At 36.6% G+C, this 19,067-nt stretch overlaps 1 protein-coding gene across 1 annotated transcript; it reads right to left on the bottom strand.

Annotated features, from left to right (window-relative positions):
* Window positions 1-2,952: 2,952 nt before the first annotated feature.
* Window positions 2,953-4,803, bottom strand: LOC143628146 (putative (S)-N-methylcoclaurine 3'-hydroxylase isozyme 2). Its single transcript, XM_077097810.1, has 2 exons — window positions 3,875-4,803; window positions 2,953-3,580 (listed from the first exon to the last, which is right to left on the bottom strand). Exons 1-2 carry the CDS (start codon window positions 4,745-4,747, stop codon window positions 2,972-2,974), a joined length of 1,482 nt encoding a protein of 493 aa, XP_076953925.1. The 5' UTR covers window positions 4,748-4,803; the 3' UTR covers window positions 2,953-2,971.
* Between the last annotated feature and the right edge of the window lie 14,264 nt (window positions 4,804-19,067).

Raw genomic sequence — 19,067 nt, forward strand, 5'->3', positions numbered from 1 at the left:
ACGAGCCATACAAGAACAAAAAACTACATAAACGATAGAACCGGCCAATGTCCCTATCCAAGTAGGGGCTGTTTGTTTACATCTGAATGAAACCATTCAGATGTAAATATCTGATTCATTCAGACTTCAGATTGTTTGGTTGAAAACAAAAAAACATCTAAATGGTTAAAATTAGATCTGAATCATTCAGACTCATTGTTGTTGCTGATGGGACAAATGCTTATTCAGATCTAACTCATTCAGATCTGAATGAACCAAACAGCCCCTTAGTTAGTTTGTACTTACTCTTTCGGTGCATATATACTTTTTCTCACTAGAAATTAACTTCGGAATGAACGAATGATATGATGAACATGGTGGCGGAGATGTTGTAGGGACTAATCCATTTTGGGAAATTTCCGAATAAAACCCTCTTAATTCTTTTCGTTAATCAAAATTATAATACGTAATTTTAATGTTACTTTAACTTTAACTTTATAACAATAATTCTAAACTACTTATTGCCCAATAAATATAAGACGTCCTTTTACGTATCACGTGTCTCCAAACTGCACTATGTGCATTGACAAGTGAATTGTGGTCAAACTAGGCGAATAAGAACATAACTCAATCAAAGATGAAATATGTAAAGGAATGAAATGACAAAATTTTATCTTCAGACTTCAATGGACTTGGACATTTAAAATTTGCACGAATATTTATATCACTAAGACCACCCGTAGTGGTAACGTTGCCACTGCGTTATGTGACGAAAACGTGGGGGTACACCGCCCCCTGCATTATGTGAAGCTTGTTTTTGGCTGCGTTGTATACAAAACGCGGGGGTTGGCACATAAATAAAAAAAAATAGCTGTTGGGTGGATGGGTTTGGAGCCGTTGGGAATTTAAAAAAAAATTATATTAATTATATTTATACTATATAAACAAACCAAACTCATTTTTTTAACACACTCCTTCCACTTCTATACGAATTTATATCTTTTACACAAATATTTCTACCATCATGTTTCCAAACAACAACCAAAATATTCTCGGTTTCGGCCAATATGCCCGTCAAGGCAACCAAAATCCACAACCGAACCAATCTACCGCCCCGACCCCAACCGTACCCGTCCCGCAAATGTTTGACCCGCAAATGGCCGCCTACTTTCAATATCTACAAAACTCTATGCCAAACGCGGTGCCCGGTTTCCAAACCCGACGACGAACATTTTTGCCGGTTCGGGTTCCCAACCCGCCCCGGAGACCCAACCCGAGGTCGAGTTCGTGCCGGAGACACAACCCGTCCCGGAGACCATAGGCGGTTCGAGCCAACGCGGACGTTCGAAAAAACACGCAAAGAAGCCCGCCGACGAACATCGGCTTAAAAAGACGGTGATAGCGTGGAGTATCGACGAGCGCGTACTATGTGCTCGTGCTTGGTGCCAGATATCGGAAGATGCCAAATGCGGTAGGTTTTTAAAATGCATAAATATTTTTTTAAATTTCTTATAACAAACATTAAACTTGTAATGTTTTTAATTTTTTAGCAAACTATCAAAAAACGGGGGTATTTTGGCACAAAATTATAGAGAGGTTTCACAACCTTGGCGGGGACTCGCGTCGAAAAAAAGATTAGTTACTGTCGAAATGGGGCGACATAAACAACAAATGCTTGGCTTTCCATACGGTTTTCTCTCGGATGAATCGAACTAGGAGTAGCGGTGTCTCGGACGCGGAAGTCATGGAAAACGCGTTGGTTGAGTTTCAACATAAGGTCGGCGGGACCTTCAACTACTTTGGCATTTGGAAAGACTATTGAGGTTTCACCCAAAATGGGGCTTGGTGTTGGATGCCGAAGCCGACGTGGCCCGAGTAAAAAAAAGTCTAAAACATCGTCTTCGGTTGATCCAGACACGCCCCGTTCCGACGCTCGAAACTTCAACTTAAGTGATAATGACCTCGTGAATACTACCGACATGCATCGGCCGGGGGTAGAAGAACCAAAGGCAAAGGAAAGGGGAAAGGGGCCGGTTCGTCGTCGGCAACGGGTTCGAATCCCGAATTGGAAAGCCAATTCCAATTAATGAACTCTCGACTCCAAGATTTACACCAACTTGGAACCCAACGGCTTCAAGTAAATTTGGACGTCGTCGACCTACTTCGAAGGAATGAGATGGACAAAGACATCGAGATTTTATCAAACGAGCTATCCGAAGACGACCCGATAGTTCAATCTCTAAAAGCCACTCGACGAGCGAAAATTTTAGAAAAATATAAATGAGTTTTAGTTTTATTAGTATTATTTGTGTTTTTTATTTTTAATTTGATGTATTTTTTTAATTTAGTTTAATGTATTTTTTATTTGGAAGTTTAATGTCATTTTTAATTTTATGTTAATTTATTTAAATGATTTAGTATTTAGAAAAACAAATAAAATTAATAATGACTGGGCGTCACATGGCGCATAATCCCTGGTAGTGGAGAGTTATGACTACAGCCTGTTTTTGTATAAAATCATAACTCTGACTGGGCGCCACGTAACGCATAACCCCTGGTAGTTGAGCTTTATGACTATACGTGGTTTAAAAGACATGATTAATATTATATAACTAAAAGACTCATGATTGTCGAATGACTGACTCGTAGCGCCCCATTTATTTGATTAATATTATATAACATGATGCTTGAAGTCAACACATGCAAATTATATTCTGCTGGCATTATTGAACTAAAGAAAACAATTGTTTTACGATTGTTTTTCTGTGATGAGAACGACTTAGCGAAGTCGACCAGCAGCCTCATAGAACACGACACTAAATTGAAAACAAGTGAAATAAAAAATAATAATAATAATAACAAAATTGGACATAGTTAATCAATAATCACATAATCAACCCTTGTATATCAAGAGAATTGAATTATTAATTTAGAAAACTTGATATTATTGCACATACACAACATAAATTGTAAAAATCCAAAAATTACAAGATTATTCTCTACGCTTAAAGATGAGTTCAAGCTGTTTCTCTTTTTGTAAAGTCACACCAAATTTTTCGGTCATGTCCAATGTTTCTGGATTCTCGCCGTTTGGTAGAGACCAATCGTATTCAAGAATCAAAACTGCTAACATAGTTTGCAAACTCTTAATACCAGAGGGTATACCAGGACACATCCTCCTCCCACCACCAAAAGGCAGGAACTCGTAGTCCTGGCCATAAAAATCAATGTTCAAGTCAAGAAACCTATCGGGATTAAACGTGTTAGGCTCCTCCCAAATTTTTGGGTCATGCATAATCGCCCAAACGTTCACCCATACGTTGGCATGTTTAGGAATCGTATAATTCATAACTTCACAAGCTTCAAGAGCGCGCCGAGGAATTAGGAGAGGAACAACAGGGTGCAATCTTAGTGTTTCCTTGATACAAGCATTCAAATATGCCAATCTAGAAAGGTCGGACTTCATGATATCGTTAGCGTTGATTTCTTCTCTTTTTAGCTCCTCGTGCACTTTTTGCAAGATGTTTTGGTTCTTTAACAATTCCGCCATAGCCCATTCAATCGTTGTTACCACTGTATCGGTACCCGCTATGAATAATTCCTGCACATAGGGACATATTTATGTTTTAACTTATAGCTCTAAATCAGTTAAGCATATTTTTGGCTATAAACTTAATATGTGTAGTTACATATGAACTTAACTTAGAATCAATGATTATATTTAAACTTATTGAGAATATCTCTTTTAACAAAAAATTACTGTAACTTAAAAATTTATAGTTCAAATCCTACCAATATATTTGTAGTCAGTCTATGTGATCAATCAAAGAAAGTTTTATTAAAAGTAAAAACAAAAAAACAAAGATTGTCATTAATCAAGGTATTAAAGACTTACCAACACAAAAATGTTGATTTGAGCATTTGTGAAGTTATTTTCAAGCAATCGATCCAAGAAATCTTTCTCTCGGTCTTCGATAACCAAGTTCTTGGCGAGTCGAGCTCTTCTTTCTTGAACTATAGTCTCCGAATAGCTAGCCAACTTGTTGAGATGATCCATGCAATCCTTCCTTAAACCTTGAAGATCTAGGCCTCCAATTATGGGGAAAAAGTCGCTTACATTCGGTTTAACCGTATTCTCCAATATCTTAAAGAGCCTGAATTTCAGTTGATGTGCTGATTCCTCATCTTTCAAATCAAGAAAATCTTTGCTGCACAAAACATTGCTAAGAGTGTTAATCAATGTTGTAAAAATTAGTTCCTCAATTTTCACAACTTTTCCTTGAGTGGTATTCAAGTAAGTTAACATATGATTCAACTTCTCGCTTCTTAAGTTCGACTGCGCCTCTATTGCTTTAGGCGAAAACAACTCAAGCCGAGACACGGTTCTACATGACTTCCAGTGATCTTTACATTCCCTAGCCCAAACAAAGTAATAGTCTATGAAACTTAGGTGAAGGCAATCGGGTAAAGCCCGACCCGAAAGTTGACGGTCATGAATCTTGAGAATTTCCTTGGCAGCCTCTGCGGTAGAGGCTACCACTAGGACTCTAGTTCCTAGACGAAGAGAGATGAGCGGGCCGTATTCGTTAGCGAAGGTGGCCGTTGCGATATGAGGGTTCTTGGCCAATTGGTGCATGTTTCCTATGATCGGCAATGGTCTTGGCCCTGGTGGGAGATTTTTGTTAGAGGTGTTATAATATTTTCGAGCCATGAACAACAAGAGAGGTGCTGCTAAAAGGAATAGAGAAGATAAGAGAGTGAACTCCATGGAAAAGATTGTGAGTTCAAGTGAGATGGATGCTTGGTGTGGCTTCCTTTGTACATGGACATGTGTTTATATAGGCCTCAAGTTGATGACAAGAAACACAACTGAACCTTCGTAGAGCAAAAAGTATATTCAAACAAAAATAAAATATTAAAGTTAACTAGGTAAATAACCCTTCACGTTACAGCGGCATAACTCGAATTCTGTTGGTATCGGTTAAGTTTATTACGACACCGACACTAATAAAAAATAAAATGTAAATGTCGAAATTAGTATTGACACACGTACAACTTATGATCATAATGACACGAACTTGGCTCCAATACCGGCACTCGTATAGCTAACATATTTAAAAAGATGTTTACTTGATCGTTAAAATCCGGGTATTATGGCGGTGAGTGGATGTGAACTCGGCCAATATCGGATATGTTCATTATGGTTCCGAAAATAAACCCTAATAATAAATTCCTCAAGATAAAATATTTAAAACAAATACAAAGAGGATCCATACTCCAACCATAGACATATGCAGCCATGACTCGAGCCAGCTGGGGCTATAGTTTTGTTTACAAGCCGATTTCGAGCGCCACAAACTTTTTGAACCGTTATCCCACCCATCCATTTATATATCAAATAAGAAAGTAAGAAAAATAACTTGTGGTTTGGTACTTAAAACGGGGCTCGAACTTGATTGTAAACATGGACAAAATCAAACATATTTAACAACCACCACCAAGTTACACATCCTTGTTGTTCAAACATCAAAATGTTATAACTAAATATCAAAGCTGAACTACTAAAATATTCAAAAATAAACTTTTGTGGCACCGAAATTTCAAATTTTATCTATACGAGGTATCTTACCCGGTGCGTTGCGTCGGGCTGGTGTTGTTTAGCTGTTATATGTGGCAAATGCAGTTTATGGGTTGCGGCGGTGAACCGACATGATTTCGGTCGGTATTGGATTATAGTGCCGGAACAAAAAAAGGTAAATACATCAATACCCAAATACAACAAATTAGCATATTTAAAACAAAAAGATAACTTGGAAATCAAAGGTGAGCCAACCTATCACACCAGACACTTTATCAATTTGATCAAACTTATATATAAATACTGAAACATAGGTTTCTAAGGAAAAATTGTGGCACCAGCCCACCGATTTTTATCTATAATAGGTTTAAATCCGCCGCGTTGCGGTGGCGGATTGACGCAAATTCGGTTAGCATCGGTTAAGTTAATCACGACACCTATTAGTAAACGTATAGCTTATGATACCCAAAATAATGTAAGTAAAATGACGTTTATTCGGTTGGAAAATTACAAGAGTTGTGACGAAAATTCGGTCGGCATCTATAGGTTCACCACAACACTGGAAGTAAACCCCAAAAATAATTTCGAAAACTTGACGTATTTAAAAAAAACAAACAAACACGGGCGTTGCAGCGGCGAGTTGACATACATTCGGTCGGTAACAATTAGGTTTGTTATCGTACCAGAAGCAAACATAAAAAATAATCTCGTTACTGGCTAGGCTGTTACAGTACCGAGACTAAATAAACAATAACACGGGTGCTGCGGCGATGATGCGTTGTGAGTTAGCGTCGCTTAAATTCGTTACGATACCAAAACTAAATCTAAAACTCAATTTTCTCAAATTATTCTTTAAAAAATATTGAAAGGCCTTTCAAAGATGTGATATCAAATTAAAAGAATAAATAGATGAAAAAATAAATGATGTATATGAACAACAAAAAGGATTAAAAGAATAAATAGATAAATAATAAATGATAGGATTCGAACCCTGTAGCTTAACCACAAAAAGAAGTTAGCAAAAAGCACTTGAGACAACACAACATCACTAATAAACTTGTTTAAATAATGAAACTAAAATCCTAAATACTGAAACAATAGGTTTCTAAAAAAGAGTTGTGACACCAACATTTGATCTTTATCTATATATAATACTGAACAAAAATCATATCATCATTTGATTCAAGCATTAAAGTTACGTGACATGGGCTCTTAATTCATTCTCTATTATAAGATGAATGAATGTTGTGTATACGGTGAACGACCCCCCCCCCTCGACCCACTCGAGTAGGTGGTCGAGTAGTCCCGTTGTTTCTGACTACCCACCCACCCCCCCCCCAAACCCCCCCCCCCTCCCTCCCCCACACACACCACATTTTAAAAGTAGTGGGGAGCGGGTTTGTCGGCCCAGCCACTCGAGTAGTTGGTCAACTAGTCCGGGTATCTTGGGTATATCCCTCCCCCTCTTTTAGTCGAGTAGTGGGGAGCGGGTTTGTGAACTCAGAGTGGACTAATTAGAATATTAAAAGACAAAAATCAATTTTAATATAAATACATAAAACCTTAAACTATTTCAATCAAGTTAAGCTGCTTCCAAGCTATACGAGATCGGATAGATAAAAAACTCAAAACAAGCTAAACTTTTTTGAGCTTGGGCCTTCAAATAAAGCACCTTAAGTTATCGAGCCCAAGCTCAAGTCTTGTATGGGAAGCTCGTGTAGGCTCGTCAAGCCTTAACAAACTTTGTGTTTTTTTAAAGTTTTACCTATTTTAGATTACTATGTATTAATTTCACATTGCACAATCAAGCTCGAGTCGAGCTTTGGCACGTTTAAGGTACTACACGAGCTCAAATCGAGGTTGTTTAAAGTTTTTCTCAAAACATATAAAATTAATTAAACACGCATATATGTTAATTAATAAATAATAAATGAGCCGATCAAAACTTACAAAAGAAATAACTCACAAACTATGCTTGAGTTTTAGACAAAGAGTTCGAAATAAATCAAGGTCAAACTCACGTAAATTAAATGACCCCATGATATTAAATTGGATAACCTTGATTGTTTTGTATTGATTTGAGGTAACACTATTCTATCGATTAGTTGAGTGAGCAGTTTCATTTAGAAGAGTAAAGTGTCATTTTCGTCTTTATGGTTTGATAAATGATGTAAATTTAGTCTAAAAAATTACTTTTTGTATATGGACTCTCCACGTTTCTCAGTTCTTGCTAATTACATCCAAATCATTAACCCCGTTAAATTTAATCTTTAAGTCAGGGGTAGACATGTCTTTTCACTCTTTATTTATATAATACTTATTTCAGTAAACTGTGGTTTTCGTCCATCTGGTTTGTCCAAATCTGCAGTTTTAGTTTAGTAGTTTCAAATTTGCAATTTTTCCCCATGGTTTCATTCCACTTGCAATTAAACCCGAATTCCCGAATCTCGTTAAATCTGGTCGTTAAACCCATCAGTGTGCCATTTATGTGAGGCCAGTTTTGTTTTTTTTTCCTTTTTCCCCAAATACGTGAGAGGGTTGCGAATTAGGACTGAGGTTTATTTTGGGGGTGGGGGGGGGGACGACAAAACTGATCGTCACATGAGGGACGCGCAAATGGGTTAACGACCAAACTTAACGAGGTTAATAATTTCGGGTTTAATTGCAAGTGAAATGAAATTATAAAGAAGAAAATTGCAAACTTGAAACTATTGGAATAAAACACATATTTGGACAAACCACAAGGACGAAATCCACAGTTAACTGAAATAAATATTATAATAAAGAAAGAGTGAAAAGACATATATACCCCTAACTTAACGATTAAATTTAACAGGGTTAGTGATTTGGATGTAATTGGTAAAAACTAAGAAACGCGAAGGGTTCATATGCAACAAACAAATTTTTTAGACTAAGTTCACATTATTTGTCAAGCTATATGAAAAAAATGACATTTTACTCCGATGAAAAAAATGACATTTTACTCCGATGAGTAAGTTGTAAGTACCCCACTTGGTCACCTAAAATTCAAAAGTCAAGTTATGTTTTTCTTCTGAGTCGCTTAAAGTTGCTGTGTTTCAATTGTAGGGAATTTTTTAATAAGCGTTAACTTTTTCCTCTATCAATCTTGTTAACTACTTGTACTTTGTCATTAGTTTCCCATTTTTCTTAAACCTTTTACTTCACATCCATTGTGTGAACAACTGGGCATCGATGTCCAGATCAGGTGTAGCTCCTCAAATTGCCAAACACCCTATCGTTTTGCAACCATTAAAATGCGAAAGTTAATTAATAAATTGCAATAACAGGGTTGGTGGTCTAGTGATGGAGACCTATGTTGCACGGGAACGGGTACGGGAACGGGAAACGGGCACGGGTACGGAAACGGAAAACGGCAAAACTCAAAAAAATCAAGAAATTGGTATGGCACGGGTACGGCAATAAATGCATACAAAAAAAATATATATATTATAGATAATGTATCACAAAGCCCAAAATATATTCATACGTTGATATAAACTTCAAAATTTATACATCTTCCAATGATAATCAATCATAAGTTTTTCAAAATTCATCAAATATTACACAACATAATACTTACGTAATTACACTAATTCATCAAAATTTTACACAACATGATAGCTTCTTTATGAACATCATCAGTTAACCTTTCTTTGATTTTTGTAATTGTAAATTTTGATGAATCAGTGTAATTACGTAAGTATTATGTTGTGTAATATTTGATGAATTTTGAAAAACTTATGATTGATTATTATTGGAAGATGTATAAATTTTGAAGTTTATATCAACGTATGAATATATTTTAGTCAAAATGATTGAACCGTTCGTTATAACCAGTTATACAATTTCTGAGCCCAACCTGTTAAGATTAAAAAAACTGGTGGTTTTTAACACATTGGTTAAAAGCTTTCTGCTGCCAGGTTATTATTAACTATTTATTCTTGATTTCTTCAAGATATTAAAACCATTGAGCAAACCGAAAAGGTATTGATTTTATTCTTGGTTAGAAGTAAGAGGAGACTTTTCTACCAAGACCCATCGCTATGGGCGCTAAAGAGATGTTGGTCGGGCGATGTTGGGTGCGGAACACATCCAAGGGCGCCATCCAAGGGGCGCCCTTGTTGGTGGGGCACGATGGGTGAGAATCGTTCCAACAATGGGCGCCAATGGGAGTGGAGGTGGGCCCCCTCTCCAACGGCTCTCTCCATCTCTCTCTCTCTCTCTCTCTCTCTCTCACACACACACATATATATATATGTAGAAAAAGGGTTAAAATAAAAATATATAGTTTTGTGGGAAGAGTAGGAAGAGCATAAAATTTAGAGTTAGGAAACTATGTAGCCTAAATCCCTGATCCTATGAAACTATTTGTTATTTTAAAAACTACCAATATCAACCACTAGATCCTAGATCTAAAGGCCTAGATTTATTCTTACTTTTCCTAAAAAACTATTTCTTTTTATTATAACTCACCCCTATATATGTATATGTATATGTATATGTGTGTATATATATATATATGTGTGTGTGTGTGTATACCTATATTATATATATATATATATAATATAGGTATACACACACACACATATATATATATACACACATATACATATACATATACATACATACATACATACATACATACACACACATATATATATATATATATACATACACACACACATATATATATATATATATATATATAAACAAGGGATGTATCTTGCGAGAAGTGCAAGAAGTGAATGTGTAACTCCATTAATATATATATATATATATATGGAAGGGTTATCCTAAAAACAAGTAGTTTCCTAGGAATACTAGAATAAATCATAGCCTTTGGATCATATCAATCAATGGTTGAGATTTAAAATTACCAATAACCGACATAGTTTCCTATAATTGTTCTTTCACCATAGTTTATAATGCCAAGTGTCAAAAATTTGTTGGTTCTTACCATTCCTAAGAAACTTCTAATTCTTATTTGAACCTTTATATATATATATATATATGAGTGCTCTTGGGGCATTCAATCATAGCGGAGCATTACTGGTTGAGGTTTCGATGTCCACATAACGGTTTTCCATTTCCCGGGTTACAAATTCCGTACGATCATCAATTTCCCTTCCGGTCATCTCTGACTTGATTACGATTCATGTCCAAAAACTACTAAAACAAATAACACTTATTGATTGATACTAAATTAATTTCAGTTATTACTACCACATGGTCCACATGTGATGTCAAATTATAATTAGTTTATTAATGTCCACTTGTGGTATCATGTCTTTCATGGAGAATTTTGTTCTGTTCATTACAATAATCATAGAATTATTATTATTATATATAATAAAAGAAGTCTTTGACGTCGCTGGAATATGAATGGTCCGTTTGGCGGCGCCTAACTCACCATAACAATGTTCGGAACAGACAACGTACGTGATTTACCAATGACTGGATTTTACGGACAATTTTGTTTTAGTACAAGGACCATGAAGAACGTAACCGAAACTGACCAAATTGATGTCGACTCACCACCGTAACCTCGGGAAGTTTTACAAACACCCGGGTTTTATCGCCCTAATAAATGTCATTTTATATATTTTTATTTTTGTATATGTTAATTTGACAAAAAAAATAATTTGTGTGTGTGTGTGTGTGTGGGTGGGTGGGGGGGGGGGGGTTGTTTAACGCTTAGGTTTTTTCAACATTGTTTTACTGTCTAGTAACAAACGTAGCTAAAATTGACCAAATTCGTGTCGACTCACCGCCACAACGCTAGATACTGACAATTCTCGGGTTTACCAACTTTCAGGTTTTAACGACCAAATTAGCGTCGTTTTAAAAATTTTATTTGTTTTAATGCTTGCATTTTAGGATTTAGGGTAACATGACAAGTATATAAGCATAACACGCCGGGTAATTTACTAGTTGATATCAAACAAGAATTTCAAATTGCTGATTAATGTCACAGCATGTGTAATTTTTGTTATATGTAGTTTTTGTGTTTTCGCATCTAAGTTTATAAATCATTAAGCTCAAAAGTTTGTAAAATATCCAACCACTTTCTCCACTATATGTCCTTCATTTAGCTAGTTTTAAAATAATATAAAGTTAAGTGAATGGGTTATATTACAATTGTAAGTCAACAAAACAGAATGAATATGTCGAAACATTTCAATATCCAAAATGCATCTTATTCAACATTTGTATGCGAATACTTAGGGCTGTAAACGAACATGAACAACGAACAAAACCTTATTCATGTTCGTTTATTAAGGAAATAATTTGTTCACGAACGGTTCACGAACACTTACCGAATGAGATTTTATGTTCATGTTCGTTTATTAAGGAAATTAATGTGTCCACGAACGGTTCACGAATACAAATAAAATCGGCAAAGCCTAGAAATTGAGACTTATATATTCATAAACATGAATAATGAAAGCATTAACAAATCGAACAAACATGATCAAGAGCATGTTAGTGTTCGCTCATTTAACTTTAAACAAACACGAATGCTTAATCAAACGAATATTTAAGTTTTTGTTCGTTTATTTAAAAAATGAACACTTGTGTTCGTGTAACATAATTGAACAAAGATAAACGAACATAAATGAACAAATGTAAACGAACACAAATAAATATAAATGAACACAAATTAACAAACACAAAACTTTGAAGTAGATCACTTATCCAAAAAAAATTTAATTATTTGCTATTAACACATAAACGAACATAAATAAACAAACATAAACGAACGTTCATGAACATAAAGGAACGAACGGAACATGTGTTCATGTTTGTTCGTTTAATTAAACGAACACAAATTTTTTGTTCGTGTTCGTTCGTTTATTAAATAAACGAACTTCTCGCCGAACGATTCACGAACAATTCACCGAACGTTTGGTTTGTTTAGAAGCCTACGAATACTTAAAAAAATATCCCTGTACTCGACAATTAAATGTATTTAAAAAGTTCTAGCCCCCCATGTTTTAATTTTTAATAATAGCAGCATATGAGTTTTATAGTTATCATGAACTCGATGTTTACTTCCTACACGTTTCGCAACATCGAACATACTAATATATGAATTTTATAATCCTAATGTAATAATAATCTGATTATTTAATTCCTCCATGTTATGTAGCATCGAACATATACTATTTTTCTGAACCTATGTGAAGAACCATCTAGGAAGAAACCCACGTCTAGAGAGCCTCCATAGCTTAATGCATAACAAATTGTTCTAGACAAGACTTTAACCCTCAATCTCTCCTGAATAAAGTAACAATGACGCTAGATCAAGTGGCCTTTGGTACCTTTATAAAACAAAAAACCTTAGAAAGGTGGGACTGCCAGCAGGAAATACCGGAGATGGGATTATTATTGGCCAATACGTTAAAGGTGAGATTATTTAAATCAAATTTTCCTATATTAAATAGCAAATGCTTTTTTCCTCTACAACTTCTACTTTCATTTGGTACAAGTATTATTGCTTTATGTACAAGTCGTTTTTGTTTCCATGTTCCCTCTTTAGGCTTTCCGTGTGTTAAAATTTTACAAGATAACGTTGCATAGTCGTTACTTGATTTTTAACAAAAGCTAAATATTTTTTCTTGAACTAATTTATATGGACTAAAGTACTAAATCAAAACCCGACAAAGTTACGCAATTATGCAATAACTCAAAGTCCTTTCCGGTTCAAAAAGGCTCTTATATTGGCTAAGAGCACTTACAATCGTTGGTCTGTTATGGGGTTTGCTCCTCAAAAACTAGTACATATTAAGCCACCGGTGATATAGATGTCGTGCTCTAATAAAAAAACAAGTATTTTAATTCACTTAAATACCTACCTATACTAGTACGATTACTAAGGTTGTTTTCACAGGGAATCAACGGAAAGTGCATGTAAAACTCATATTAATTAGTTATTAAAATAAGCAGATAGTCGATGTCAAGCAGTTTAGAAAACTGATTTGTAAGAACACACGATTATAAATTAAGAGTTGTAAACAATTATGAGAAAATGATTCACTACATGTTCAGGTAATGTGATAACCGACTAATCACATATTCATATAAATTAATTGCGCCGTAATTACTAAAATTAATAGTCGGGTTGTGATGACAAACGATACCTTAACCGAATTGTTGACACAATTGCCCGGTTTACCCAATTACCAGTTTAGTGTATGAAAATCAATTATAAGCAATGATTCACGATTATTTGTTCAATGAAATAAGAGCTAACCTTAAGTTTTGATGAACACAGCCAGAAAAATGATGCAAAGTTTGATAGTCAAAAGCACAAACTGTTTAAACAATCAATTTTTAATGTAAAACAAGATTAAAGAGAATTCAGTTAAGTTTATAATCATTCAAAACATAAATCTAATCAAAGTTGGATGTAACATCACGGGAATTTTGGGTAAAAAATGACAAATTTTCAATGTTGAGGGATTAATTCTGCCAACTTTCAAATTCTAAGGGCTAAAATGAAAAATCTGATTTCTTGTCCTCTCGCGCTACGCGACGGGACAAAAGACAAGCCCCATCGCGATAAAGTTTCTAGAAGATGTCAACAGCGATACGCGATCGTTGTTGAGCCTACGTCATCGCGTACCGCGATGACGTGGCCTGACACATCTGACACCTTTTCACCACGTGTTCACACGTGGCACACCGGTTGCCACGTGTCCCGACACGTGGCCACACGTGGCACGACATCCGCCAAGTGTCAACACGTGGCACACCGTCTGCCATGTGGCGACACGTGGCAGACCTACTGTCTGCGTCATCAGACCTACGTCGCGGTACGCGACGGGTTCCATGATTGTGGGCGCGTACCGCGATGGGTCACAAAATTTGCCTATAAATAGCAAAGTCCGGGTCTTCACAAACCACACCAAACTTTCAGTTTATATTCTCTCTCTCTAAACCTCGAAATTCGTGCCAACAATCCACCTCGAAAACCGTGCCCCGATTTCTCGGAAAACGTGCTATACCTCGATATTCATACCACTCCCGTACCGACGTCCCGACGATCATTCTCGAAGTACATGACGTGAAGCGTTGGTGTCTCGAGTTGCGTGCCGAAGTGAAGTGGCGATCAATACGAGGGTTGAAAAGGCTAAGCGGCGTAGAAGTGTTGCTCAAGTATATAGGGAATTATAAGCCGAGGAAAGGTAAGGCTTAATACCCGATTAAAATAATAATATAATATTAAAGGCTTAAACCCTAAGTCGAAAATATATACCTCGAGAATAAATGATATAACAAAGAAAAGAAATAAAGAAAGAAATGTGTATATATATATGTGTTATATACTCTTTGTTATAATTATTATTATTTAAGTATAATGTGCATTCTTAAATAATAAATAAAGAATACGTTTCTTAAAGAAAAAGAAACGTCGGGTTTTAAAATAAACTAAAGGTTTATAAATAATATTTTAAAACTAAAGGTTTTAAAGTAAAAGATTATTGAACTAAAGGTTCATCGAGGTAATAAGACTAAAGGTCTTAAGCCGGATTGTATATCCGACTAATAAAAATTATACTCGTACTATAGGTGCGAGATAGCAAGAAAGAGTACGCAAGGACGGTGTTGGAAACCGATCCCGATCAAAGGTGAATACGCCCGTATTTTACAAACTGTTTTCAAATAAATAAAACTGTTATGTGTAAAACTTTACATGAGACTAAGTGTCTCTAAAAAGATTATGAATAAGAGTAAAAGCCTAGCCCTCAGGCTGTAGTATACGTTTGTCTGGATCCTTACATATGTGGTTAAATGCGGTGGGCACATCGCAACACGCCTGGTCACGACCTCCAGCCACGATGGGCCGAACCAAAGTATGTTCGAGTGAGAATGACCTTGTGTATGTTTATGGTACCTAAGTACGTCGAAACGCTGCGGTGTCTTGCTGGGGTGACCTAGGTAGAGGCTTGAGTTTATAATGATATTGTTTTAACTTCGTTATTCCTAAGCCAAGATGGGCCGAGGCACGCGTAACCCTCGAGGGGTAACAAAGTAAAAGAAAATGTTTTCACGTCAGCATTTTCACCAGCAAATCTTTGCTGACTCATTTTTATAACATTTTGCAGGTAATCAAGATTAGAGATTAAAGGACGAAGGCTCAAGAATACGATGGCTCGGATAATTTTTGTTAAACTTAATTATGCATTAAAAGGTGGTTTTGTAAACATAAAACAAGTAAACGTAAATGAAACTTTCGTTCCATCGTTTGTATTGTAAATATTTTATAACTTTGATCCTTATATTTTATAAAGACTTCCGCTAATTAACCATAACTCTGATTTATATACAAATGTGGTACCAACTAATGAGTCGCACTCCTAGGCCCAGGATAGGGGTGTGACATTGGATACATAAAACCCTAGCCTAAAGTGAATACAATGGTTTTAGCCTAACATCAGCATCACGAAAGATTCGCTTATCTGATGAAATATTGAAAGCATGTGATGAACACACGAACCAGAGGCTTCGGGATAGTGAAAAATCGTCATAGGGCTTCTCTTTAACAGCTGGAATGAAAGATAGGCCGAAATATGGGCTCAAAACTGATTATATCAAGTTAGGGTTCTTTTTCCCATTTTTAAGCCCCTTTAGGTAGCGCGAAGGGATTCGGATTTGTCTCGTCGATTTCGTAACTCATTTTCTAGGCCGAGATATGCCCGTTTTACTAAAAGACTCTTTTCCGCTGACCGTCTTGTTCAGTTTTCTATTCGGCTCAGGGTTTCTCATTCAAACATTCCCTAATCCTTTTTAACCATCCATATATGTTTCCTTATGCTTCCGTCTTCTTCGGACTCGCTTAATCTTCATCTGGGTGGTTCGGAATTAGCTCGTTTAAGCTCTGAACACCTGCAATTATAAAAGAACTTAAAGTAATCGTGTTCACTAACTATAAACAGTTAAAATATATGAAATAACACAAATACACATGATTTATAGCCGACCATCAGTCAGCATTGTAACCAAAATTTATCCTTATCAAATCATGGGTTTACAAGAAGCTTTGGACGAGTCAATGGGGCCCCTCACTTTCGCGCGCGCACACACACACACACACACACACATATATATGGGAATAATATTTTGAGAACTTGATGAGTTGTAAAAACTTTAAGAACTTAATATGGATCACACATTTAATTAAATGAGTATACAATTTGTGATTGAGATTAAATTTAATTAAAAATAACTCAGGAGAGAGAATAAATATTTTTGATGATTACACACGTTTAAATGTTATTTACATATGTGTAAAAATTCGTTTCAGTGTGTAAAAAAATATTGTAATTTTTTTACGTTACTTACACTTACATATTACATATGTGTAAAAAAAATTCAAAAAAAAAAATTTGTTACGTTAAGTTCTTTCGAGTTCTTAAAACTTAAAGTGGTTCTCAAAAGAAATCAATAATATATATATATATATATATATATTGAAGTGACTGAAACCTTTGTACTAAAAACAAAGATCATGTAAATTCAGATATTCTTTTAGTACAACAATATAATACAAATTCTAACACAAAGATGAAAAGAACAGGAACCGAAACAACTTCCAACTCCATTTAGTCAATGAAATCCTGCGGTGTTTTTTTTTCGTCTAGAAAACTACTTTATTGATTGATTAATGTAAAAAATTTGATGGCTGGGCTTAGGGGGTGTTTGGTACAGAGAATGGAAAAGGAGAGAAAATAGAAATGGAAATGGAATTGTAAAGAAAGAGAATTGGTATGGAGAATGAGAATCATTTCTCTTGTTTGGTACACGAGAAAATAAACAGAGAACTCTACCATACCCAACCCCACATCCACCCAACCTGACACCACTCACCACCACAGCCCCACCACCACAGCCCCACACCACCAGCACCACCACCACAGCCCTTTCTTCAACCACAGCCCACCACCACCGGCTGCCGCCACCAAATCCCCTTCTTCAACCACAGTACACAAGAAATTAAAAAGATTCAAATTTTTGGAACATAAGATATAGAAAAAGGAGGTTCAGATCTGTCATCACTGCCTCTTTGGAGATTTTGTGGTGGTGGTTGTGGTGGCGATGATGATGATAATCAGAAGCCACCTGCGACCATCGCCGATTTCCACCACCACTGTCACCCACCTGCGACCACAATCACCCGACCATCTGAAAACCCTAACCTACCACGAACCACCACTTGAAACCCTAATCTCCGTTCACCCGTACCACCTGCAACCTACAATCGGTTACCATCTCTGTGTTCACCACTGCGAACGGCGGAGACGGGGTGGTGGTTGCAGACCTGGAGACGAGGAGGCGGTTGCAGACTTGGAGACGAGGTGGCGGTTGCAGACTTGGAGACGAGGTGGTGGCCGGAGACGGGGTGGTGGCCGGAGACGAGGTGGTGACATGCTATGAGGAGGCTGCTGAGAAATGGATTTCTCTTTGTTTTAAAGAGAAATGGAATTCTCTAGTTTTAGAAAAATGGAAAGAGAAATAGAAATGAAAAGTGAAAAACAAACAAAAGAAATATTTCTAATTCCATTTCTGAAGTGACTGAAACCTTTGTACCAAAAACAAAGATCATGTAAATTCAGATATTCTTTTAGTACAACAATATAATACAAATTCTAACACAAAGATGAAAAGAACAGGAACCGAAACAACTTCCAACTCCATTTAGTCAATGAAATCCTGCGGTGTGTTTTTTTTTTCGTCTAGAAAACTACTTTATTGATTGATTAATGTAAAAAATTTGATGGCCAGGCTTAGGGGGTGTTTAGTACAGAGAATGGAAAAGGAGAGAAAATAGAAATGGAAATGGAATTGTAAAGAAAGAGAATTGGTATGGAGAATGAGAATCATTTCTCTTGTTTGATACACGAGAAAATAAACAGAGAACTCTACCATACCCAACCCCACCTCCACCCAACCTGACACCACTCACCACCGCAGCCCCACCACCACAGCCCCACCACCACCAGCACCACCACCACAGCCCCACCACCACAGCCCCACACCACCACAGCCCTTTCTTCAACCACAGCCCACCACCACCGGCTGCCGCCACCAAATCCCCTTCTTCAACCACCGTACACAAGAAATTAAAAAGATTCAAATTTTTGGAACATAAGATATAGAAAAAGGAGGCTCAGATCTGTCATCACTGCCTCTTTGGAGATTTTGTGGTGGTGGTTGTGGTGGCGATGATGATGATAATCAGAAGCCACCTGCGACCACCACCGATTTCCACCACCACTGTCACCCACCTGCGACCACAATCACCCGACCATCTGAAAACCCTAACCTACCACGAACCACCACTTGAAACCCTAATCTCCGTTCACCCGTACCACCTGCAACCTACAACCGGTTACCATCTCTGTGTTCACCACTGCGAACGGCGGAGACGGGGTGGCGGTTGCAGACTTGGAGACGAGGTGGCGGTTGCAGACTTGGAGACGAGGTG

Source organism: Bidens hawaiensis, unplaced genomic scaffold (assembly GCF_021521415.1).
Source record: "Bidens hawaiensis isolate Kalapana, Puna unplaced genomic scaffold, B.hawaiensis_p1.1 tig00000458_1, whole genome shotgun sequence".
Classification (NCBI taxonomy): domain Eukaryota; kingdom Viridiplantae; phylum Streptophyta; class Magnoliopsida; order Asterales; family Asteraceae; genus Bidens; species Bidens hawaiensis.